We start from the raw sequence: 27618 nt of genomic DNA on the forward strand, positions 1-27618 counted from the left end.
TGTATGTGCAAAAACAACAAGCACAAGAAATAAAACAAACATATACAGAAGATACGAGATTTGCATGATTCGGCAATATCGCCTACGTCCATAGAGTAATTTAGTCTTCTACTAAGAACAAAAGAGGAGATATAATACAATCCTCGTAATTTGATTTCCAAACCTAAATCCCTTGTACATCCCTCCCTCTTCCCCTTTCTTACTTAGTCACCACTCACTCTCTTTCTCTTCCATGGTGTGTAACCACTCTTGTTCTTTCACTCGCTTCTTTTTATAGTCTCCTACTCTTCCATACTTTCGAAGAATCCACTCACTTGAAGGCCCCACCTCCTTGAAAGACTCCCTCTTAGGGAGGACTTAGACATATATTGTTCCAAGATTTTCTACAATTTAGTAGTATAGGTTTCATTTAAAACACGATACTTTATCTATTTGGAAGACACAAGTAGCTGGTGCTTATTGATTTCATCTCCAGTTCTTCCCATTCCTTAGATGATATTCCTTCCGGTTTCTCTCCTACCAACAGTCGAATCAAGCACTATCACATCAAGATGTCCTTGATTATGCACTACCACAAGTTAAAATAATTTTTGTTGCCAAATTTCTCTACCTCGAATTTTATTGATCTCACCATCTTGTTGATCTTAAATTAACCTTTCTCGAAATATGTATGTGCTCAATATTTATTAGGATTGACGATTGCAATTTTGATTGCCAACCATCAGCTCTTATACCACTTGTTAGAGGTAGAAACAATGTTCTAATTAGATGTGAACAACGCATGAAAACATGTAACAATATCATGGGGCCCACTGAAGTTAGCCTGATAAGGGAAGGCTTGGTTTCTCTCCAGTTCTGTTTTGGTCTATTTCGGTTTACTCTCATTAGACTTTTATCAATTGGGTTCAGTTCGATTATGGAAGAACATGGATTTTTTTTTATTTATTGGTTTTGTATCAACTTTGGTCCGTCTTTTTTACTTAAGTTTGCCCGGTGTGGTTTGATATTCAACCAGTTTCATAATATTCCAAATCGAAGTTGGCCTAATAGGGAATCAGTTCGACGGTTTGGATTTATTTGCTCGGTTTGACTGGTCCGGTTTGTTTTACACCCCCTACTTCAAGCACGTAGGCAGGGCACATAGGCACTCAAGCACGTGGTCATATAGGCACAGATGATTCTAAGGTTTTGGTTTTCAGAATTTAGGCTGGGTTGGGGTTGGGGGTAGGGGTGGGTAATGCTAGTGATTAGGGATGTAAGCGGATCAGATTCGGATCGGATACGGAGGATCGGATGTGATCGGGCCGGATATTTCCTCGCCGAATACGGATACCTCTAAACGGATTCGGATGCGGATCGGATTCGATTTTCACCATCCGTTTACATATCGCCTTGTGTAACCGGACCTTCCTCCCCCTAGCGGATACAATTCTCTCTCAATCCATATCTCTTAGATCATGATTCTCTTTTCATCATATTCTAGAACTTGTTTAATCTTCAAAACCCTAAAAATCATTATTTACTTAATTTTTATTATTAAGTATTCGGATTTTTTCTGGACGGATTTTAATCGGAATATTCGGATTATTTTCCGGATATCTCTAAACGAATACGGATGCCCTAAACGAATACGGATGCGAATTCGGATTCGGATTTCGGTTATCCATTTACATCCCTACTAGTGATGAACGCTAGCGATTGCTGCCAATCCCCAGGTTCCCTAGAGTTCCAGTAATTGCTACTAACGGAGTTGGTTGTTTTCTTCTCGCCGAGGAGAGGCTCTCTCCTTCTTGCACCCCCCATCCTTCCCCCTCTAATCCCTTGGTTCCTATGGCTTTGTAGTATTGTATTGTTCTTGAAAGAATTTACTTTATATTTGCATGTGACAGTCCACCTGGCAGTCAAATATGTATCAAGGTTCAAGAAATCGGTATCAGATTAAGTATTGGTCGAATACGGTCAATTTGTATTAATATCGATGGAAACAGATACTAATTCGTGATAAGGGTAAAATTATAAAGAAAATCAATTGTTATTGAAGTTTATAGATAAAATCGTTCGATAGATATTGTATCGATATCGGCATACCGATTAGTAAAACCCCGATAGATAGACCTCCCCAGTTCCCCTCCCAAAAAAACCAAAAACTCAAATTAAAATTCTATTTGAGAAAACTAAGGTCATAGAGAATAGTGAAAAAGTCAAAGATGAGAAGAATAAATATGGACTTTTGAAAGTGTATGGAAACAAACAATCCACTACAAGCCAGTTTTCTTTTTTGTTTTTAGTAGAAAACAGATTTATTGTGGAAGACGGAAACGGCTCCTGTAGTCTGGTACAAGGTCACCATACAAGCCAGTTAATTATATGTACAATTTATTTTGACTATCAAAATATCCATCTATAGTTAGGGGTGTCAAAGTTGGGATCGAACCAATGTAAACCGGTCTGAACCAAATAGAAAGAGCCTAGCTCAAATCGAGCCGAAATCTTGTTGGGTTGGTATTGGTTTTGAGGGATTACCAAACAAATCAAAAAACCAAAAGAAATCGAAATCAAACCAATCTACCTCGATAAGAAAACCAATGACAACCCAAAACCATTAAAATTCATATATATTTTTTTATAATTTTATATAAATGTATGATAAAACAAATCCAAACTGGGCCGAATTTGAAACCAATCCGATAACAAACTGATAAAAGAAACCGATGTAAACTCAAAACCTAACTTTTCTTATTGGTTTGATTTCGATTTCACCATTCCCACATCGAAACCGACTCAAACCAAACCGTCCGATTGACACCCCTAAGATTATTCTTTAATTAGTTAATCCAAGAATGGATCATTCATATCCATACTGTTGTAAATCGCCACACCACATGCCACTTGGCTCAATTTGAGTGGGCCATTGGGTTAATGAGCCAAGCAAAGCATCCATTTTGTTATTTTTTTGCCTCCTAATTTTTAAACAAAAATATAGACCAATTTTTTTTAAAAAAAAAAAAATACAGCGGGAAAAAAACATGAAGACTAGAGAAACGACCGTCGTGTATAATACGGCTGAAAATACAGAACACCGATATGTAAAAGCAACACAAGATTTTATTTTTTTGGGTGAAAAAAGCAACACAAGATTCTTTAGCTGCTAGCAGGAAATAGAGTGTCCACCCACTCTCACGCATATGCAAAAGAGGAATGAGGTGGATACAGAACGAAAGAACTTTTTGACCTGCAGAAGCTACCTCTAGCATGATCGAAGATCGCGAGTCTCAAGCACGATATCAAGGTCTGTTTTCCTTTATATCTCTGCTTATTCTCCCAGTTCTGCTTTGATAATCTTCAGGGTAGATCAGGTCAGATCAGGCGTGAAGGGTTTGTTTTATTGTGACTGATTTGCAGTATCAACAATCGCTTGAGTTCCAAGCCTGCAACTTAGTGAATTTTCAGTATATTATTTAATTTTAACTATGTAAATCCTTATCGCAGCTAGAGAATATTTAGGGTTTTGTGTTGGAGTGTTTTGCTGTAGCTTTTCTCTCCTATGATTTTTTGCTTTCTAGGCAATTCGTTGGAATTGGAAGATGTATAGCAATTACAAGGAACAGGCTATAGAATTGGTGAAGCAGGCGGTTCGTGAAGATGATGCAGGGAATTATAGCAAGGCTTTTCTCCTTTACATGAACGTCTTGGAGTACGTCAAGACCCATTTGAAGTACGAGAATAATCCTCAGATTAAGGAAGCGATCACTCAGAAATTAACCGAGTACATTAGGCGGGCGGAGGAGATTCGTGCTGTTCTTGATGATGGAGGAACAGGGACAGGGACGTACTTCAAAGTGACGATCAATAACATCTTCGAGTACTTCAAGACCTATTTGAAATACGAGAAGAATCCTCAGACAAAGGAAGCGATCACTCTGAAATCCACCGAGTACCTCAGGCGGGCGGCGGAGGAACTTCGTTCTGTTCTTGATGGTGCTGTTCTTGAAGATGGAGGGACAGGGACAGGGCCAGGACACATTGAGAAAAATGATAAAAACCCACCGTGGGCTATTTCAAAATTGTTACCTTGGCCTATTTCAAAATTGGTTGATCGTGGTGGTGTGGAGGAGATTGGTGTTGTTCTTGATGATGGAAGGATGCGGACAGGGCCAGGGCCAGGGCCAACGGATAGGCACATGCCGGGCATTGGTAAACATATCTCATCTCAAAGTGACGATCAAGAAAGTAAGGAGCTTCCGCACATTGAGAAAAATGATAAAAGCCCATCGTGGGCTATTTCAAAATTGTTGCCGTGGCCTATTTCAAAATTGTTTGATCGTGGTGGTGTGGATGGAAGTGGTGCTGTGGAGGAGATTGGTGTTGTTCTTCATGATGGAGGGACAGGGACAGGGACAGGAACAGGGACAGAGCCAGCAGATAGGCACATGCTGGGCATTCGCGAAAAGAAAAATGGTAAACATATCTCATCTCAAAGTGACGATCAAGAAACTAATGAGCTTCCACACGTTGAGAAAAATGATAAAAACCCACAGTGGGCTATTTCAAAATTTTTACCGTGGCCTGCTTCAAAATTGTTTGATCGTGGTGGTGTGGAGGAGATTCGTGCTGTTCTTGATGATGGAGGGACAGGGACAGGGTCAGGGCCAGCGGCTCAAAGTGACAATCAAGAAACTAATGAGCTTCCACACATTGAGGAAAATGATAAGAACCCACTGTGGGATATTTCAAAATTGTGTGATGGTGGTGTGGATGGACGTAAGATTGGGAAGTTATACATATCTAGCAGAGAAATTGCTAAGGGAAGCAATGGTACTATTGTTCTTGAGGGAATTTATAACGGCCGTCCTGTTGCTGTCAAACGTCTTGTGAAAACCCATCATGATGTGGCTTTTAAAGAAATTCAAAATCTTATTGCATCTGATCGGCATCAAAATATTGTTCGATGGTATGGAGAAGAGTCTGATCAAGATTTCTTTTATCTTGCTCTGGAGCGTTGTAATTGTAGTTTAAGTGATTTGATTCAAACATACTCAGATTCTTCTCCAAATCCTATATTTGATAAGGATCGAGCAACAAACTCAATGAATGAGTATAATGTTCAGTTGGATTCAGCAACAGGACTTAGCAAGGATATTGAATTGTGGAAAAGCAATGCGTATCCTTCACCCCATTTGCTAAAACTTATGAGGTTGGTCGAATGTCCTCTTGCAACTGCAATTTTCTGTCATATGTGCACATTTTATATTACCTTTTCTTTAAACTGTTTTATGTTGCAATCTTATCAGACTACTATCTGATGCTTTAAGCAATTAAAACTCTTCCTTTAGCCATGTGAGTTTGGTTTGTTTCTGAACATGCATGCTTTTGCTTATTTACCTACGGTGCAGGGATGTGGTTTGTGGCCTAGCACATTTGCATGAACTGCGAATCATTCATAGAGATTTGAAACCTCAAAATGTTTTGATCATAAACGATCGATCATTGTGTGCAAAACTCTCTGACATGGGTATTAGCAAGCGCCTTACTGAGGACATGACTTCCTTGGGTCATAATCCTACTGGTAGTTATTAATAACTTTTTTTTACTTCCAATAGTTCACACATGTTTATATGTTGTATTCATTAACTCTTTATATTTGACTCTCTTGTACTGATTCACTTGTAGGTTGTGGTAGTTCAGGTTGGCAAGCACCTGAACAGCTCCTTCATAAACGCCAAACATATGCAGTAGATTTGTTTAGCTTAGGCTGTGTCATCTTCTTTTGCATCACTGGAGGTAGACATCCTTTTGGTAACCATATTGAACGTGATGTCAATATTGTGAAGAACAAGATGGATCTTTTGCTGGTAGAGCATATTCCTGAAGCTAGGGATCTTATCTTTCGGCTGTTAAACCCTGATCCATTATTGAGGTATTCTTTTGGTTCTATTTGTTTCAAGTTCTATTCCTTTCAACAAGTAGTACATTCTTGCTTGATTGATGAAGATTATTAGGAGCCAATCCACTCCCTGCCCGACATCCCCAATTCCTTATAATTTGATCAATTAGCTTAAAAAAAAATTCTTTTAATTCCCACTCCCGTGGCATCCCTCCCCCAATGAAAAAGGAGAGGTTTGTTTCATAGACATTCTTATCTTACAAATCAAATTATAGCTGATTGTATGGTCATGAACGTTGAATTGGTTTCTTGTGTACTGAGAAGGTGGACCATCCTTTAATTCTGATTTAGCTCAGTCGTATTGGTTGGATTGCAGTTAACCGAATGCACTAATTTAGGCAATTACTAAATGTTATATCCCAATGCAAGAAATTCATTTATGTGCTTCCTTTGATTTTGGGTTTTGAATTATCGTTTTTTCTAGGCCCATGGCGATGGAGGTATTGCATCATCCTTTGTTTTGGAATTCTGGAAAGCGGCTCTCTTTTCTTCGCGAAACCAGTGACAGGGTTAAAATAGAACCTAGAGGAAATAAATCTGAACTCCTAAAAGCATTACAAAGAGTTGCACATGTTGCTTTGGGTGGGAAATGGGATGAAAAGATGGGAGATGTATTCATCAATAATATTAGCAGTCACAGGTGCAAGCAATATAAGTTTGGTAGTACTCGTGATCTACTACGATTCATGCGAAACGCGTTGAATCATTATGGAGAACTTTCAAAAGAAATGCAGGTATGTTACCTCAGGCTAATTACTATATGTTCATTTTGTGAAACTGTGCTGACTTTGATGTGTTGATTGTTCACAGCTGAGATATTTGATAGATATACAACTATTTGATTGCATAAGCCTTCTGCCAAACCTTTCTAATGTACACTTGTCATCCTAGACCAATTGACTGGATCTAAGATTGTTTTGACATAAAATGATTTGACCCACCAAAATTTCTCTCCTGTTAGTATGCATGTTGTTGAACAATGATGACCACTGAGAGGAGGGGGAGGTGAATCAAAGAACTCTAAAAACTTTACTATCAACAGGTTCTCTTCCTAGTTCACCTGTTGGTGTCCTTGGCACTCAACAAAATTGCTAGAGTTGTCCTCTCAAATGCATTGTCACACAACCTAAGGGTATTAAACGGTTCAGTGCAAGTATTTTTAGGTAAAACCAAAACGAACCGTTTACTAAATGGTTTCACATGTTGAAAATGAAACCGGTTTCGGTTTTATTGGTTTTAAATGGTTTTATAAGGTTTTTTAACTTTTTTTTTTATTCAAAAAGCTATTTTCCATTACATGTCTTTTATTTATTTATTTTAATTAAAATGGAAGTATGAATCAAATTCTTGTATGTTTTCTTTAAATAATTGTTTATTGTACCATTACATATTTAATACTAATTTATTGTTACCAGTAATGCTTAATTATTGCCATTACATATTACCAATATTTGTTTTAGTTTAAAAGGTTTTCTAATCAGTTTACCATTGGTTTAAACGGTTCGTCTCGATTTAAACCGTTTAGTTAAACTGTTTCTATTTTAAAACCAAAACCGAACCATTTTTTAAACGGTTTAACGGTTTTGGTGTAAATGGCTCGGTTCGGCTTCAGTTTGCCTTGGACACCCTTAAGTCACATCCAATACAGTCTAGCAACCCTAACTTAGGCACACACAACCATAGTCACTAATATTGATGCCAAGAGTTGATGATGCCTAGTGTTGGAAGTCTCTCAATGTTGTCTGAAGCTGATGAACATAATGTTGCCAAGAGTTGATCCTCACACTCTATAACTGTTAATCAACCACTGCTGGAGAACCTCAATGATGGCATCGATATATCGTGTGATACACCATTCTTCTTAACCATAGGCACACATACAAATCATGTGGCAAGGTCTACCCAGTGTGCACACCCATCCTACAGACAAACATCCAAATATAAGCATACAACCACATCACAAAATATACGTGCTTGGGCAGATTGCCTATGTGCATGAAATAATGGTCACACTGACTTCAACATCTACTCATCACTATTTTTTCAGTATATAATTGAGAGGTCGCACCCATGGTAAAGATGTTTCAGTCACACCTATGACTTAGGACATTTTAACCTGATTCAACCTCTAATGCATAGAGACAAGGATGTTACCCCTAAATGGTACCCAACACCCACGGTTAGAAAAACAACGCTAAAAAAGGTGATTTTGCAGAAGAATTGCAAAATGAAAGAGAAAAACACACACGCACAAGATAAGATTTACGTGGTTCACCCCCAAAAAGGCTACATCCACGGCCGAGCAATATTACAAATCCACTAATCTGTGAAGCAAAATACAAACCCTCTCTCACCCATCTCTCAAATAGATAACACCATTATATAAGAAAATTCTAACCCAAAAAGTACAAAACTGCCCCTTGCCCCAATTGTTAAGATGAACACTATTTGTGTCATCCTCTCTTGTGCAGTTAATTTGGGATGGGAATTGCAACAACTTGATGTTAAAAACACCTTCCTTGACGACGAACTTGAAGAAGAAGTGCATATGGAGATTCCCCCAGGTTTTGCATGTCCTAAAACTCAGGGGAAGTTGTGTAAACTGAAACGTGCATTGTATAGGTTGAAATAGTCTCCCTGTGCTTGGTTTGGGAGATTCCACGGCTATGGTGTATGTTGGTTACACCCAAAGCAATGCGGATCACACTTTGTTCATCAAGTGGTTTGGTGATAAGATCACACTTCTCATTGTATATATTGATGTTATTGTCGTCATCGGTAATGATACAGAAGAAAATTTTCATCTCAAGGATTATCTGGGCAAGAAATTTGAAATTAAAGATCTAGGAAAGCTACGCTACTTCCTTGGCATTGAAGTTGCTCGCTCTACCAGAGGTATTTTCCTCTCTCAGCGCAAATATACCCTTGATCTCTTATCAAAGATTGGTATGTTGGGGGTGCAAGGCTGTATATACTCTTGATGTTATTGCTCATCTTTTGAGCAAGGCTGGTAATCCTATGGATAAGGGACAATATCAACGATTAGTGGGGAGGTTAATCTATCTCTGCAATACTCGGACAGATATTGCTTATGTTGTCAGTCTTGTTAGCTAGTACATGCATGATCCGTACTCCTCACATATGGAAGTTGTGCTTCGTATTCTGCGCTATTTGAAATATGCTTCAAGATGAGGGGTTCGTTTCTCTCCCCATGATCATCTACGAGTTGAAACTTTCATAGATACAGATTGGGCTGGTTCCCCTGGTGATCGTAGATCAACAACCGGCTATTGTATACTCGTGGGTGTCAACTTGGTAACCTAGAGAAGCACGAAGTAGGCTGTGGTGGCTTGGTCCAGTGTTAAAGCAAAGTTTCGGGCTATGGCCCATGGTATTTGTGAACTTTTATGTCTCCAAAGTCTTTTGACTGAATTGGGTGTTCCCGTTGTTCTTCCTACGATGTTATACTGTAATAGCAAATCAGCCATCAGTATGACTTACAATTCAATTCAGCATGATCAGACGAAACATGTGGAATCGGGCCTTATCTGTGTTCCTTTTGTTAAGTCTAGTGACCAATTGGCTGATATATTTTCCAAAGGTCTTAGTAGTACTGTTTTTCATCCTAGTATGTGTAAGTTGGGCATGTGTGGCATTTATGCACCAACTTGAGGGAAAGTATTGTAACATAGGTATAAGGGTAGAATTGTCCATAGGGATATTTCTGTAATTGTACTCTCTTCTATTCTTTTTTTTTTTTTTTGGGTTGGTTAGATACTCTCTTCTATTCTATTATAAATAAAGCCTTGACTGTGTCTCATTGACACAAGTCAGATTTTCCTCAATCAACTGTTACCAATACTAAAGCCACCTAAATGTAGCATATGCCTGTGATATGTGTGATGTGTCTATTTTGTTTGAAATCAAGTATCTAAATTAGTGTTTGCCAAGTTTCTTTATGTGTTATTTATGTCTTCGGGGAAGGTATTCGTACACGGGAGATTCTTCCATCAACCCCATCAAACAAGGGATGCAGGGGTTTTTTTATGTTATTTCAGATTACGCACATGCACGATCATGCATGAAAACTTTTGCCTGTCTTTTCTGTTTTTTTTTTTTAACATAAAATTTATATATTTCATGTTGTGCTCAGTTTAATTTTGTTGTTGTGTTTCAGGAAATTCTTGGACCAATTCCTGAAGGATTTGATGGTTATTTTTCATGTCGATTCCCCAGACTCTTAATTGAAGTGTATAAAGTTGTATGCGCATACTGCAGGGAAGAGGAATGCTTTTCAAAGTATTTTAAGGATGGTCTCTTCTAATTTTAACCTCCTGTTTCGAACTGTCATAAATTGCCCTGAAGTACTGAGATGTTCCACTTGTAAGTTTCTTAATAACACTGGCAACCTGGAATTGACTATTTATCGTTTATGTAAATTGTAAATAATTGTATTGTTACGTAAAATGGGTGGTTGGTGAGGTTTCCTTGTCGACATGGAATCATGGACCATGCAACTTTACCTGATTTGCACATAATATATGTCTGGTGTCAGATTGGATAAATAGACCAAAAGGCCCCTTGGCCACATTTAAAGTTTCAGCCTAAGTGGAAATCGCCAAAGTGGCAAAGATGCATGGAGCACCTATAAGATGCATACACATACATGGAGAATTTGACACGTTGAGCTCAAATAATTTTCTAAAGGGTAAATTTTTTTTTTTTGGTGGTAAACTTCTAAAGGGTAAATTACACCACAGATATCCTAAGTTTGTGAAAAATGGTGTTTAGGGTATCCATTTTTTGAAAAGTGTCGTTTTGGGGTGTTTTTTAGGTTAGTTTTATTTCAAAATATTAAAATTTCCAAATTTACCCCTCTGATCAAGGAAAAAAACATCTTCTCCAATTCCTTAAAAGAGCGGTGCAGTGCAATTTGGGGTTGGGATGTCGCTAACTGGCAGATGCGACATCCAACGATCTGAGTTCGAGAAAAAAAAAATGGCTGAATTGAGCTCGAGCTCGAGAAGAAAAAAAAAACTGGCTGAATTAAGCTCAGCTCGGACCATTGGATGTTGTGCCTGCTAGGGGAAGACATCCCACCCTCAAAATGCAGAAGACATCCCACCCTCAAAATGCACCGCGCTGCATATGTCTTGGAACTGAAGAGGATTTTAATCCATTGATCAATTCCACTCCCACCCCTGACCTGCCTTCACCTCCACTTCCAACTTTGACTCCAACCACCATCACTGACGTCACCATAGCCGCACCCCTTGCAACCCCAACCCGTCCTCTCCGCCACCAATACCCTCCACCCTGCTCCCAGCCCCAGCTCCACCCCACCCCTCCCTTGCTTCATCGCCCTCTCCTCCACTACTACTACTACTCCCCAATCAGCAGCAACTAAACACAGCCGACGACATTTAAGCACGTGGGTTTATAGGCATAGATGATTCTAGTGATGTACGCTAGCGATTGCTGCCAATCGCCCCACCCCCCTTTCCTTCCTTCCCCCTCCAATCCCCAGGTACCCTAGAGTTTCCGCAATTGCTGCCAATGGAGTTGGTTGTTCTCTTCTTGCCGAGGATCCTCTCTCTCCTTCTTGCACCCCATCCTTCCCCCTCCAATCCCCAGGTTCCTATGGCTCTGTAGTATTGTATTTTTCTCTTTAATGCCCCCTACGCAATGGAAGAACTTACTTTATCTTTGCATGTGACAATCCACCTGGCAGTCGAATATGTATCATGGTTCAATAAATTGGTATCGGATTGGATATCAGTCAAATACGGTCAATTTGTATCAATATTGATGGAGACAGATACATATACTAATTCCTGATCAAGGGTAAAACTATAAATAAAACCAATTGTTATTGAAATTTATGGGTAAAATTGTTCGATCGATATCGTATTGATAACGGCATACCAATTACTAAAACCCGATTAGGTAGACCTCCCAGTTGCCTCCCACCCCCTCTTCCCTCGGAAAAAAAAAAATCTGCCCAGAGATTTTCTACTCAAATCAGACTTATATAAGGGGAAACCTTAGGTCATAGAGAATGACGAAATTTTGCTGCTGCTATATATGTAGGGTATTTATGAAATACTTAAAGGGTATTTTAGAAAATACATAAACTTAATAGGATATTTATGAAATCAAAAGGAAAATAAATTATTCCATTTCCTCGGCTGTAGCCTTGTAACAGGAACAATCCATTCCCATAGAGAATAGTGAAAAAAAGTCAAAGATGAGAGGAATAAATATGGACTTTTGAAAAGAAATAGAAACAAACAATCCTGTACAAGCCAGTTATTAATTAATCCAAATATCCATCTATAGTTAGTTAATCCAAGTATTTATCATTCAAATCGGTACTGTTGGAAATAGCCACAGCACATGCCACATGGCTCAAATTGAGTGGGCCATTGTATTAATGAAAGCCAACCAACACAAATTACTGGAGAAAGTTTTTCTTAGCTGCTAGCATGTAATCCGCAATAAGAAAATTAATAGAGTAGATCGGTAGAGGGTCCCCTATTAGGAACTGAGTAACTGAGCCGGTCAGCAAAATGAAGGTGATAATTTTTCCACTCTCACTATCTATCTCATTTCTTGAGGGTGAGAGTCTCAAGTCTCACTCATATGCAAACGAGGAATGAAGTAGATACCGAACGAAGAACTTTTTGACCTGCAGCACCTACCTCTAGCTTGATCGATCGATCGCGAGTCTAAAGCACGAAATCAAGGTCTGTTTTCCTTTATTTCTCTGCTTATTCTCCCAGTTCTGCTTTGATAATCTTCAGGGAAGGTCAGCCCAGCTCAGATCAGGCGTGAAGGGTTTCATTGTGTCTGATTTGCAGTATCAACAATCGCGCCAGTTCGAAGCCTGCAACTTTGTGAATTTTCAGTATATTATTTAATTTTAATTATATATAGATCCTATCGTGCACAGGTCGAGAATATTTAGGGTTTTGTGTTGGAGTGTTTTGCTGTAGCTAAGTTTTTTATTGGGGCTTTCTGGGCAATTCGTTGGAATTGGAAGAAGATGTATAGCAATTATAAGGAGCGGGCTATAGAATTGGTAAAGCAGGCGGTTCGTGAAGATGATGCGGGGAATTACAGCAAGGCTTTTCCTCTTTACATGAACGCCTTGGAGTACTTCAAGACCCATTTGAAGTACGAGAAGGATCCTCAGATTAAGAAAGCGATCAAGCAGATATCCACCAAGTACCTCCGGCGGGCAGAGGAGATTCATGCTGTTCTTAGTAATGGAAAGACAGGGACAGGGATAGGGCCAGCATATAGACTCATGGTGAGCATTCGCAAAAAGAAAATTGGTAAGAATACAGTGACGGCTATTTCAAAGTTGTTACGGTGGACTATTTCAAAATTGTTTGATCGTTGTGGTGTGGATGGACGTGGTGTCGTGGATGGTCGTAAGATTGGGCAGCTATTCATATCCAGGAGAGAAATTGCTAAGGGAAGCAATGGTACTGTTATTCTTGAGGGAATTTACAATGGCCGTCCTGTTGCTGTCAAACGTCTTGTTAAAACCCATCATGAAGTGGCTGTTAGAGAGATTCAAAATCTTATTGCTTCTGATCAGCATCCAAATATTGTTCGATGGTATGGAGTGGAGTATGATCAAGATTTCGTCTATCTTTCTCTGGAGCGTTGTACTTGTAGTTTAAGTGATTTGATTCAAACATATTTGGATTCTTCTCAAAATCCTACGTTTAACAAGAATCAGGCAACAAACTCAATGAATGTCTATAATGTTCGGATGGATTCAGCAATAGGACTTACCAACGATTTTGAATTGTGGAAAAGGAATGGGTATCCTTCACCCCATTTGCTAAAAATTATGAGGTTGGTTGAAAGTCCTCTTGCAACTGCAATCTTCCTTTAGCCATGTGAGTTTGTTTTGTTTCTGAACATGCATGCTTTTGCTTATTTACCTATGGTGCAGGGATGTGGTTTGTGGCCTAGCACATTTGCATGAACTGGGAATCATTCATAGAGACTTGAAACCTCAAAATGTGTTGATCATAAAGGATCGATCATTATGTGCAAAACTCTCTGACATGGGTATTAGCAAGCGCCTTACTGAAAATATGACTTCCTTGGGTGACAATCCTACTGGTAGTTATTAATAACCTTTTTTATCTCCAACAGTAAATGCATGTTTATATGTGGTATTCATTAACTATTTATATTTGATAGTCTTCTACTGAATTCATTTGTAGGTAGTGGTAGTTCAGGTTGGCAAGCACCTGAACAGCTCCTTAATGGACGCCAAACACGTGCAGTAGATTTATTTAGTTTAGGCTGTGTCATCTTCTTTTGCATCACTGGAGGTAGACATCCATTTGGTGACCATCTTGAACGTGATATAAATATTGTGAAGAACAAGATGGATCTTTCCCTGGTAAAGCATATTCCTGAAGCTACGGATCTTCTCTTTCAGCTGTTAAACCCTGATCCATTATTGAGGTATTCTTTTGGTTCTATTTCTTGCGAGTTCTATTCCCTTCAACAGGTAGTGCATTATCGCTTGATTGATGAAGATTATTAGGCGCCAATCCACTCCCTGCCCGACATCCCCAATTCCTTATAATTTGATCAATTAGCTTAATTGATTTAATTCCCACTCACTTGGCATCTTTCCCCAAAAGAAAAAGGAGAGATTTGTTTCATAGTTATTTTCTTACAAATCAAATTATTACTGATTGTATGGTCATGAACATTGAATTGGTTTCTTGTGCACTGAGAAGGTGGACAATCCTTCTGATTTACCACTGTCGTATTGGTTGGATTGCAATTAGTTGAATGCACCAATTTAGGCAATTACTAAATGTTATATCCCAATGCAAGAAATTCATTTATGTGCTTCCTTTGATTTCGGGTTATGAATTTCATTTTTTAATTTTATTCACGAGGTTCTTCTAATATTTTTTTCCTAGGCCCAAGGCGATGCAGGTATTGCACCATCCTTCACTTTGGAGTTCTGAGAAGCGGCTCTCATTTCTTCGAGACACCAGTGACAGATTACAAATAGGAGATAGAGGAACTAAATCTGGACTCCTAAAGGCATTAGGAAGTGTTGCACCTGTTGCTTTGGGTGGGAAATGGAATGAAAAGATGGAAGCTGTATTCATCAATTATATTTGCCGATACAGGCAATATAAATTTGGTAGTATTCGTGATCTATTACGGGCCATGCGAAACACTTTGAATCATTATGGAGAACTACCAAAAGAAATCCAGGTATGTTACCTCAGGCTAATAACTATAATGTTCATTTTGTGAAACTGTGTTGACTTTGATGTGTTGATTGTTCACAGCTGAGTTATTTGATAGATATACAATCAATTTTGGTTGCATAAGCCTTCTGTTAAACCTTTCTAATGTACACTGTCATCCTAGACCAATTGACTGGATCTAAGATTGTTTTGACATAAAATGACTTGGAAGGACCAAAATTTGTATCCTGTTTGTATGCATGCATATAGGATTTAGTACATGGTCTTCATCATTCAAGTAGTATCAGGCATTATAAAGAATTTCATAATTACTAAATATTCTTTTTTGCATCCACATTGTGACCAACATTCACTTTCTTGGACGTGTGTTGCAAACTGGTTTGTGCTGTCTTGAATTCTGTATGGAACTAGATCGATGATCTAAATTTGATTTAAATCTGGTGAATTTCTTGTGTTTCTTTGGTGTCAGTGGTGAGATTCAAAACCTCATCTTTCTAAACCAATGCAAAACATGGAACTTAGCTTCAGGTTCTGTAGTATATCATCGGGGTTATTGTTGAATGAACTTTCTTCACCGATAGTTTTGATTATGGTGCATATTAATCCATCTTTGTTTTAGAGATTGTTTCAGTGGTTACCACTTACCAATGTTAAAACCACCTGAATGTTGCTAACTGTATCCCATGCCTGTACTAAGTTTAGTTTTATTGTCTGTTTTAAGGAAATTCTTGGACCAGTTCCTGAAGGATTTGATGGTTATTTTTCATGTCGATTCCCCAGACTCTTAATTGAGGTCTATAAAGTTATATACAAATACTGCAGGGAAGAGGAATGCTTTTCAAAGTATTTTAAGGATAGTCTCTTCTAATTTTAACCTTCTTCTAGCTGTCATGAAGTGTCCTAACGTATTGAGATGTTTCATTTGTAAGACACCTTGTAATTGAATTATGTATTGTTTTATGTAAATTGTAAATCATAACTGTAATTGTATTGTTATGTGAGTCACTCTTCTCTTAATTAATCTGAATGTTCATTTTACTTTCACTTTCCACTCCATAATTGATGGAGCCTTATATTCCATCTACTACACGTCCAACTCAATATATTTCCTTTCCCCAGGAAAAAAAAGTCTATACAATGCAAAATGCTACATTGGGTGTAAAAATAAAATGCAAAAGGCTACACTAGGGACGTTGAATTCAACCATCTTTAATATCATTTATTTAGGGAAAAAGAACTCTATCCGGGAGTGAGGCATACGCCAATACTCTCATGTGTCTATCTCTCCTCCTCCGGGAGTGGGGATGATGATTCATTCAATAGGAAGCTCACATTTTGTCTGAGGAGAAAGAGTTTCAATATGGATTCCGTGGCTCATTATGTGAGACAACTCGGGACAAAATCTCCACTCTGACATAGTGGGATTCTTTTCACAATAAATAATTACGGTTGTAATTTTAAGCATCCAACTACCCTTCAGCCATCAAACTTAAATCCAAATGGCAAGCTTCATGGTCCAACGCCGTGACTCCTCTGCACCCGTTGTATGATGAACCATCAAATTGAAATCCAAATGATGATTTGCTGCAATTGTTCAAAGCTGTACTACTCTTGAGGATATGAACTTCCAGGGATGAAACTTACCATGTGAATAGAGCTGTAAATATGTGTGCTATGTGTCTGAAATTAGATCATCCATCACCCATCAGAGCTTGGTTGTATGTTTCTCCACAACTCAACTCAACTCAATTCAACTGAACTGAACTACAAGGGTTTAATAGCTAATGAAATTCACTTTAACTGTCAAAATTTGTATGGATAGATGTCGTATAATATCCCTAAAAATGGGAATTCCCTTTTCACACAGGCAAGTTTAAATTGAGAGGAAAGCACTAATCCCTGACATTTCACTACATATCTACAAAGAAATTGCTTGATGCGTTGTTAGAAGCATGTCCTTTATTTGCTTGTTTTCTTCTTTGTTCCTGCAAAAATACAAGCAGGTTTTTCTAAATCCAATGCCAAACAACAATACAAGCAATAATTTTTATTGGTGAAGCCTGATTTTTTATTCAAAATGTGCGATTGAAATTTTTTGAGGGCCATTTTAGCCACGAAACGATCTCGGATTGCCGAAAAATGGCGTACATCCCCGCCAAAGGATGGGAGTTGTGTTGGGTTCGTTGAGATCTTCAAAACGGTATATTATGGGATATACGATATGTTTTGGTCCGACTCTGTCTGGTTTGGCAATTTTTGGGTTCAGGGGTATTCTTGTACTTCTTCGGGTTAGGGCTTCTCTATATAATGTTCTTATCTCTGAGAGGACTGAAAGAGTGGTTTTGTAACATTTATAAAAAATAGTGAAATCCGTTCTATTGCTCGGCTGTGGATGTAGCTTCCCATCTTGGGGGTAAACCACGTAAATTTCTGGTGTTGTGTGTTGCTTGTTCTTCTCTAATTTTCGTTTTTCTTCTGCAAATCGACATTCAAGGCGTTGCTTTCTTAACAATAATGATCCTCATTATCAAACAAATTTCAAATATTTCAGCCCCCAGTTCTTAATAGTATTCATCTTAAATAGCAGGTATCCGCAAATAGAGCATAATATGGCACGTAGAGCATAATCCTTTGGAGGATTTTGGGATTGGGCTCCTCTCCCTGGAGAGCATCGCCCAATGAGTGCATCCAGGGCTGGGCTATCTTGGTTATTGAATGGACAAACTTTAACTATTCAGTTCAGTTTCCATCAGATATTTCGATTATGCACACGTTTCAGTCCAATATCCATCAAAAGAACAAAATAATATCACAGAACATGGCGGGTTAATTCATAGTAGTATTGGTGCAGATAGCAAAACACCCCATACTAGGGGTGTAAGTTTGACCCCGTCGGCTCGAGCCCGTCCTAAGCCCGAATAGGGCCTGGGCTGAATATTTCAACCCTGAGAGTGGGTTAGGGTTGAAATTTTTAGGCCCGAGGTCAGGGCCGGGTCAGGTCGGGCTAGGCCAGGGTTGGGAACTCTGGCTGAGCTCGGCCCGACCCAGCCCTGTGTTATAATATATTCATTCTATTGGCTTATAAAAAAAAGTCAAAAAAAAAAGTCAAAAAATAATTATGTGTCATTTTTGACACAAATACAGGGCCAAACAAACCTGGCCCAGCCCGGCTCAATCAGGTTCAATCAGGGCCGAGCTGGGTTGGGCTGAGCTCAACAGAGTTGGGCCTGGGCTGAGATATCTCAGCCCGGCCTTAGGGTTGGGTTGGGCTTGGGCTGAGCTAAGAGTTCTGAGGGTTGGACTGGGGTTTTAAAAAACCCGGTCCTATTTCACCTCTTCTCAATACAGGTATCCACAAAATATAAATTAAAATAGAAACGGATAAACTTGAATTTCTATAAAATGCATCAAAATCCAAGACAGAAAGACAATTCAAAAGGAATGTACAAACCTCCTTGTTAACATCCGGATGGAACCTAAGCGCAAGCTTTCTGTAAGCTTTCTTAGTTTCTTCTAGAGTTGTGATGAGTGAGACACCCAAAAGGGGACACCCTTCGGCTCATCTCAGAAGGTTATAACAGTTACATTTGGTCCTCTTCATGGAGCACAAAGAAAAGGAATGTGGAGCGAATAGAAAAAGATTGAAACCACTTATTCAGCCATATCATGGAATGGGTATAGAAGCTTTTGCTTGGGCCTATCTTAAGGGTATTATGTACGTACGTGGAGGACTAGGCTAAATAAATGTATGTAAAGCAAATTATTTAACGGACTTGAACAAATATTCTTAAATTTTGGATGATTGGGAAGCTCATATATTTTTATTTTTCTTTTAGGGGGGGGGGGGGGTGGTTGTGTATGATTTTCACATGACCTCTCCCAAGTATCCAAAACCAAGGAGTGGAATATGGGAAAATTATCTTTTCCAGTCCCCTGCTCGGCTCAGTTCCCCAATCCCTCTAATAAGGGGGTGGGTCCCACCCGGGCAGGAGAAGGGTGGTCATTGCGCCTCCCTTGTTAGGGGGACTGGGGGAACTGGGCTGAGCAGGGAACTGAAGGGAATAAAGATCCGTCAAATATGACCCTATTGCAGCCCTAATTGTACTTTAACAGTTTTTTTTTCTCTAGTTATTTTTTGGTAGAACCAATTTTTGGTGAGCAATATATTTTGATTGTTCGGTGAATTGTTTTTAATTAATTTGTTTGAATGCTAATGTTACCATGAGCGATATTCCCAGCTGTGTGCAATGTACATTGTCCATTGGGTTAAATTGACCAAATTGCGACATTGTAAATAGCTAATTAAGTCCGAAACAGTTGCCAAGCATAATATTGTAGCATGTTTATGTGAAAATGGAGAAGTTATCAAATTGGCATGTGATGCGGGTGAAAACTGCAGGAAGATGTTCGCTATCTGATCGATGGACCTACAACCAAAATGAGGATCACAAGAGGGGACCAGAGACCTCCAATGCCTAAGTCAGTTCTCAAAGCAACTAGTCAAAGGTGAAAGACGCAGTGTGAGTGAGAGAGTAAGAGAGTAAGAGAGTTTAAGCTTGCATAGCTATACAATAATGTTTATTTACATTAACAAGTAGAACATAAGTACGTGAGGACACTTTGACAGTTAGAAACAGGTTAAAATTACAAGAGACTATCCTTAAAATTACTTTGAAAATCACTCTTCCCTGCAGTATGTGCATACAACTTTATACACTTCAATTAATAGTCTGGGGAGTCGAAGTGAAAAATAACCATCAAACCCTTTAGGAACTAGTCCAAGAAATTCCTGAAACTGACAACAAAACTAAACTTAGTACAACATGAAATAGATACCTTTCATGTGAGAAAAAAAAAAATGAAATAAATAAAACTCAAAGATACCTGACTTCAAACAAAATAGACACATATCACAGGCATGGGCTACATTCAGGTGGTTTTAGCATTGGTAACCACTGAAACAATCTCTAAAACAAAGATGGATTAATATGCACCATAATCAAAACTATCACCGAAGAAAGTTCATTCAATAATAACCCTGATGATATCAACACAATCTTAGATCCAGTCAATTGGTCTAGGCTGACAAGTGTACATTAGAAAGGTTTACCAGAAGGCCTATGCAACCAAATGGTTCTATATCTATCAAATATCTCAGCTGTGAACAATCAACACATCAAAGTTAACACAGTTTCACAAAATGAACATATAGTTATTACCCTGAGGTAACATACCTGGGTTTCTTTAGGAAGCTCTCCATAATGATTCAACTTGTTTCGCATGAGCCGTAATAGATCACAAGTACTACCAACTTATATCGCCTATAATGGCCAATATTATTGATGAATACAGCTTCCATCTTTTCATTCCATTTCCCACCAAAAGCAACAAGTGCAACACTTTATAATGCATTTAGGAGTTCAGATTCAATTCCTCTTTCTATTTGTACCCTGACACTGGTGTCTCGAAGAAATGAGAGCCGCTTCTCAGAACTCCAAAACAAAGGATGGCGCAATACCTCCATCGCCTTGGGCCTAGGGGGAAAAATTAGAAGAAACAGGTGAATAAAATTAAAAAAAGATAATTCATAACCCAAAATCAAAGGAAGCACATAAATGAATTTCATGTATTGGGATATAACATTTAGTAATTGCCTAAATTGGTGCATTTAGCTAACTGCAATCCAACCAATACGACTGAGCTAAATCAGAATTGAAGGATGGTCCATCTTCTCAGTGCACAAGAAACCAATTCAATGTTCATGACCATACAATCAGCTATAATTTGATTTGTAAGCAAATAAGGTCTATGAAACAAATCTCTCCTTTTTCTTTGTGAGAGGAATGCCAAGGGAGTGGAATTTAAAATCAATTAAGCTAATTGATCAAATTATAGGGAATTGGGGATGTTGGGCAGGGAGTGGATTGGCTCCTAATAATCTTCATCAATCAAACGAGAATGCACTACTTGTTGAAGGTAATAGAACTCAAAACAAATAGAACCAAAAGAATACCTCAATAATGGATCAGGGCTTAACAGATGAAAGAGAAGATCCATAGCTTCAGGAATATGCTCTACCAGGGAAAGATCCATCTTGTTCTTCACAATATTTACATCACGTTCGATATGGTCACCAAAAGGATGTCTACCCCCAGTGATGCAAAAGAAGAGGACACAGCCTAAGCTAAATAAATCTACTGCACGTGTTTGGCGTCCACGAAGGAGCTGTTCAGGTGCTTGCCAACCTGAAGTACCACAACCTACAAGTGAATCAGTAGAAGATAGTTAAATATAAAGAGTTCATGAATACCACATATAAACATGTATTTACTGTTGGAAGTAAAAAAAAAAGGTTATTAATAACTACCAGTAGGATTGTGACCCAAGGAAGACTTATCCTTATTAAGGCGCTTGCTAATACCCATGTCAGAGAGTTTTGCACATAATGATTGATCCTTAATGATCAACACATTTTGAGGTTTCAAGTCTCTATGAATGATTCCTAGGTCATGCAAATGTGCTAGGCCACAAACCACATCCCTGCACCGTAGGTAATTAAGCAAAAGCATGCATTATCAGAAACAAACCAAACTCACATGTCTAAAGGAATGAGTTTTAAAGCATCAGATCGATAGTAGTCTGATAAGATGGCAACATAAAACAGTTTAAAAGAAATCAGAAAATTGCAGTTGAAAGAGGAATTCCAACCAACCTCATAAGATTAAGCAAATGGGGTGAAGGATACCCATTCTTTTTCCATAATTCAATATCCTTGTTATGTCCTACTTCTGAATCCAACCTAACATTGTACCAATCATTCATTGAGTTTGTTGCCCGATCCTCATTAAATGGAAGATTTGGAGAAGAGTCTGAGTATGTTTGAATCAAATCACTTAAATTACAATTACAACGCTCCAGAGAAAGATAGATGAAATCTTGATCATACTTCACTCCATACCATCGAACAATATTTGGATGGTAATCAGATGCAATAAGATTTTTAATCTCTTTAACAGCCAATTCATGATGGGTTTTCACAAGACGTTTGACAGCAACAGGACGGCCATTATAAATTCCCTCAAACACAACAGTACCATTGCTTCCCATCCCAATTTCTCTCTGGGATATGTATAGCTGCCCAATCTTACGTCCTTCAAAGAAACCAAGATCAAACAATTTTGAAATAGGCCATAGTAACAATTTTGGAAAATCCCACAGTGGGTTTTTATCATTTTTCTCAAGCTCATTACTTTCTTGATCGTCACTTTCAGATGAGATATGTTTACCATTTTTCTCATAGCTGGAGTTGCGAGTATCATTCGTGCTCACCATGTGCCAATCCTCCGGCTCTGTCCCTCCATCATCAAGAACAGGATGAATCTCCTCTGCATCATCTTCATGAACCACCGCAGGCTCCTTGAAATTACTAGACATCTTCCGATTCCAACGAATTGGTCAGAAATAAAAAATAAAAAATAAAAAATCTTAGAAGAGAAACCCTACATCAAAAAAACCAACCCAAAACCCTAAATAAATTATCGAGCTGCGAATTCATACTGAAAATTCATATAAGTTTCAGGCTTCGAAATAATACTTGCTAATCTAATCACACACACAACGAAACCTTCTCGCTTGACCTGCCGAAAATTATCAAAGTAGAATTGGAGAATAAGCACAGAAATAAAGCAAAACAAACCTTGACTCGCGATCGATCGATCGATCAAGTGAGATAGCTGCTGCTAGTAAAGAAGTTGTTTAGTTCGATATCCTCGATCCTCATTTGCTTGCATACGAGGGAGAGAGACTGTATTTCAGCCATTACCACTAATCTTCTTCTTCTTCTTCTCTATTTCACCCATTTAAATTAAATAGACGAAGAAATTTCTCTAGTTTTTCATGTTTTCCTTCCCCGAAAAACTAAACAAAAAAAAATTAACAAAATGGATGCTATGGCATTAAGCCATGTGGCATGTGGATGATCTCTACTTGGATTCCTTTTTATTTAGCTTTGAGTCTCGTTGAGGTAGGAAGGAATGAAGGATACACAGAACTAGTGGATTTCATTTCTAGAAGAAAAAAGAGTATAAGATGATTCAAAGTCAAAATTAGCATTAAAAAAACCTAATCCAAAATAAATACATTAAAATTCCATATTTATTAGATTCACGTCTAATAATAACGTAAGCGATCTCTGATCTCTTTCTTTTCGAAGAAATCCAGGGCACCCCATTATTGCCTAAAAGGCATGATCTGCTCTGCATAGTATTTCTTTTATTATGAATAAAGCCAAAGAATTCGTTTTGTCAGGTCACCGTGGGGCTCATAGTATTTAGGCTGTGGTCGGCAGTCTCAAAGACTCAACTGCCTTTCTAAGTGTTGGTATCGGATCGCCCCATATAGGGTGATCGGTACCGGTTTTGCACCTTACCAATTCTAAAATCATGTCGATATCACATTGATGATATGGTACGGATAAGGGATAAAATAGTTTTAAAAAAAAATCAAAATTTTAAAAAGAATTAAGAATAAATTTGTCATATTGTTGATACCGTAAGGATAAAGGGTAAAATGGTAAAAAAAATCAAAATTTCAAAAAGAATCAAGAGTAAATTTGATCAATATTACCGACAAATGCCTTCACTATCTATTGCTCTGGATTACCTCTGCTAGCCCCATCCACATTAAACTTAGAATATGTCCGAGGTGGGGGGAAACCAACGAACAAATCTAGTTTTCTGAGACTGGGATCGACTTGCTGGCAAGAAGTTTTTAGCAGCCTTGATTGCTTTTAAGATAATGTCTTCCTTCCTGAAACTCTGCTGCCTGAAAATTAAATCCCAATATGCAGTCCATATGTTCCAACTGATATTGCAGACAAAGGCAATTTTGATGTTATTGTCTCTACTATTCTGCTTTGAAGTCACAATCAAGTGAGCAATGGCGGCGATGAGATTCTGATTCCGATGATTGAACAATCCAAGAAGAGATGAGGAACAGTCCCATACCTGGATAAAGAAAATTGAGAGAGAGAAACGAGATATAATGACAGAACCCTACAATGCAATCTTGACCAATATTATCCATTACTATATGCTACAGCTAATTTAAAATAGCTACTAATGCAACAAAAACAACAATGATAAGTGTAATGCTGATGCAGGGATAAAGTACACTATCAAACATTTTCTAGAAATTTCTGCAAATTAGCCTAATGGAAAAAATTATAAATCAGTGAGTTGAGTGGGCCAATACCGGTTATACCAAACAAAGAGGCACAGATGACATGTGGTAGATGTGGTAGTTTGGTGAAATGGTTTTTATTTTTGTATTCATGGTTTCTCATATGAAAAAGAAGGCTGCTTGATTGCGCCCCTACACCTAGACACATGGGTGGCGAAATCCCGCCCCCATAATAGATGTTTGGGTGTGTACTTTTATTGATCCTCGCACTGATGCAACGACCACATGACCAAGTAGCGTTTTCTCTCCCCATATATTTTGGACAACAATAATACTCTTTTCTTCCATTATTAGATTTGAGTCTAAAAAATATGGAATTTTGTTTGGATTAGTTTTTATAATGCTTTTAGCCGTATTGTAATTTTGACTTTTGAGTCATCTTAATTTATCTTTTAGAAATCCAATTTGAGTCTAAAGCACTAGTTCTGTCTCTTTTTACTTACAAGTAGGGATGTAAACAGATAATCAAAAATCTTAATTCGATTCACATCCGTATTCGTTTAGTGGTATCTATATCCGTTTAAGGATATCCGAAAAAAAATTCGAATAATCTGGGAAAAAATTTCTTCGATCCGAGATATTCAATTAACAATAAAAAATAAATAAAAAAACTAATAATTTTGAGGGTTTTTGAAGATTCAACAAGTTCTAAAGAATGAGGAAATAAGAATCACAAGACTACAACAACTGAGAAACATGGATTGAAAGTGCGAAAACTTAGATGTTTACATGATTTTTGTTGACATTTTACACATTATTAAGTTATCTTAACAACGAGATTGAGATCTAAAGAATCTAAGTTGATGTGGGAGTTTGGGACAGTTTTGTCCATAATTCTAGCAATCTACAAGTCCACAGGACAAGATTACAATTTTTAAAGTTATAGTTTAATCGGGGGATAAAGAATCTGCATATACTCCTTGAATATATGATGAATGGAATATTTTGCAATTCTTCCCTCTTTAAAAAAATCGCTTGGTGGATGCGTCACTCCACCTTTCTTTGATCCAAAAAAAAAAAATAGAAAATAACTATGGACTACCAAAAAATATAATTGGAAAATCAGGTTTTTTTATTCAACTCGATTTTCAGAAAAAAAACCTGGTGATTCGGTCTTGTCAAACCCAGTCAAGTCGAGTTACGTTTCTAACTTTTAATGCAGTAAATATATATAAATTAGTAAAAAAAAAAAAAAAAAAAATACATGAAAAAAATATGGGAAAAATCAGATAAAATAAGGAATCACATAAGATTCAGATCCTATGCCGCCATGAAGCTACCTGCCCAGGTCTATGAGAGTGACATGTGGCATTATTTCAATCCAACAATCAACTTTAAAATAATTCAAAAATCACCTGCCTATTTGGTTTATTCTCAAATCTAACTACAGTCGACCGGCCACAATAGACCAAAATCGACCGGTCGGCTTGCGCTATAACTATGGCCTCATTCTCTTTTGCGACTCTCTGCCATGATTGGTTCTCCATCTCCGTCCTTCACAAGCATTCTTCCAACACCATTGTTCTTTTAACCGCTCTTGCAATCTCTTCGTCCTTCTGCCTCAGTAAGCTCACCCTCTTTGATTCCATTCTCCATTTGATGCTTCCTTTGCTCTTGCAGTCTCTCATTCTGTTTTCACCCCCACAAAAGAAAGAAAAAAAATCAGAAACCCAATAAAATTAATCACAAGAAGGAAAAATGAAGAAACCCACTTGAGATTAATCCGTCCTATTAACTGTAATAGAATATACCAATCAATCTCCAATGCTTGCTTATCAATCTGAGCAGCTAAAGACTCAGAAAACTCCATTAATAGAGGGTTACTTTGAGAAGACGAAGAAACCAGGGGATTGTTTTCAAAACCCAAATTGTAATTTCTCAATAGATTGATATTCTGTACCTCTTGCATCTGCTATTGCTGTTGAGGATTGAGATATAAATCATAAAACTCACCACTGGAATCCAACCATTCCTGGGTACCGCACAATGTAAAACCCAGATTCTCCGGATACTGCTGGGCTTGAACAGTCATCATAACAAAAAGAGTTCAAACCAAATCACCAACACCAAATTTGTTTTTTTTTTTTTTTTTTGGGAATAGGGATCGAACTTGAGACCTTCTGGCGAGCATGGGCATGAAGTGCACCATGACTCACCAACTGAGCTAGGCAATTGTTGGTCACCAACACCAAATTTCTTTCCTTGCCTTCTTCCTCTTTGCCTTATCTCTGTTTGCTTTGGGTATTGGTTTGATTGTGGGGAAGAAAGTAAGAAACAGGATATCAAACTCCTACTTCGTCGTTGTTATCCAATTTGATAAGATCAAAGGTTTGTTTTGAAACCCAAGTCGAATGGTTGGTTTTGGTCTATTGTAGTTGGTCGGTTGTGATTTGATCTGAGAATAAACCAGATAGGCAGGTGACTTTTGAATTATTTTAAAGTTGACCGTTGGATTGTAATAATGCCACATGTCATTCTCAAAGGCCTAGGCAGGACGATGGCAGGTAGCTTCTTGGCAGTAGAAGATCTGAATCCAATCACATATCAATGCATTTTGAGTTTATACCATTGAACAAGAGAAGGGAGTCGAAGAGTTGAGGGTTTCTTATTGGGTTTGAATACATATTTAGTATTTTACTCAACTCAATTTCTAAGTGAACCAGCTTTTTGGTTTTTTAAAAAATGACTAAACTTATCGAGTTTGTCATGATTCAAGTAAAAATACCGAGTCTTATTTGATTTAGATGATTTATGAGTCTCATCATTTTTTACCCGAACCTAGTTTGCACAACTTTTGACCAGGTTTTTCAAAATTTTGACTCGACTCGACTCAGACACACCCCAATCAAAACCATAGTTGGAAAACTGGGTTTTGACTGGGGCGAGTTGCCCAAATTGAGTCAAAATTTTGAAAAACCGGATCAAGAGTGGTATACACCATAATTAGCAAAAACGAGAACGGTAAAAAAACGAAGTCTAGTGATGCATGTTTAGTTGGAGTAGGGGGTCATGGCTTTAGAAATCATTTTCAGTAGATGCATCTATTTGTAGCTCAATTTCAAGGTCCATGCATTGACCTTGAGTTGAAGGTGTTATAATGAGAACTGTAGCCCTTCGATTCATCTTTATGTCGGTGAAAAAATCAAGTCAATCAGAGTTCAAGAGAGAGAA

General features: G+C 38.0%; 1 protein-coding gene and 2 pseudogenes across 1 annotated transcript; 1 reads left to right on the top strand and 2 right to left on the bottom strand.

Moving 5' to 3' along the window:
* Positions 1 to 4976: 4976 nt before the first annotated feature.
* Positions 4977 to 16131, top strand: LOC122659954 (serine/threonine-protein kinase/endoribonuclease IRE1a-like). The gene is made up of 5 exons (XM_043855119.1): positions 4977 to 5194; positions 13914 to 14086; positions 14191 to 14437; positions 14908 to 15211; positions 15929 to 16131. The coding sequence occupies exons 1-5, from the start codon at positions 5088 to 5090 to the stop codon at positions 16073 to 16075; spliced, it is 978 nt and encodes a 325-aa protein (XP_043711054.1). The 5' UTR covers positions 4977 to 5087; the 3' UTR covers positions 16076 to 16131.
* A 4153-nt stretch (positions 16132 to 20284) lies between these two features.
* On the bottom strand, positions 20285 to 22641 carry LOC122658263 (annotated as a pseudogene).
* A 101-nt stretch (positions 22642 to 22742) lies between these two features.
* LOC122658268 lies at positions 22743 to 26521 on the bottom strand (annotated as a pseudogene).
* Positions 26522 to 27618: the final 1097 nt, after the last annotated feature.

The sequence above is a fragment of the Telopea speciosissima genome, chromosome 4 (assembly GCF_018873765.1).
Source record: "Telopea speciosissima isolate NSW1024214 ecotype Mountain lineage chromosome 4, Tspe_v1, whole genome shotgun sequence".
In the NCBI taxonomy this organism is placed as follows: Eukaryota; Viridiplantae; Streptophyta; class Magnoliopsida; order Proteales; family Proteaceae; genus Telopea; species Telopea speciosissima.

Excerpts from the sequence above, each read along its gene's own strand:
- LOC122659954 (XM_043855119.1), top strand. The coding sequence starts at position 5,088 with ATGAATGAGTATAATGTTCAGTTGGATTCAGCAACAGGACTTAGCAAG. Across the intron at positions 5,195-13,913 it reads CATTTGCTAAAACTTATGAG|GGATGTGGTTTGTGGCCTAG; the intron begins GTTGGTCGAATG and ends CCTATGGTGCAG. Across the intron at positions 15,212-15,928 it reads AACTACCAAAAGAAATCCAG|GAAATTCTTGGACCAGTTCC; the intron begins GTATGTTACCTC and ends GTCTGTTTTAAG.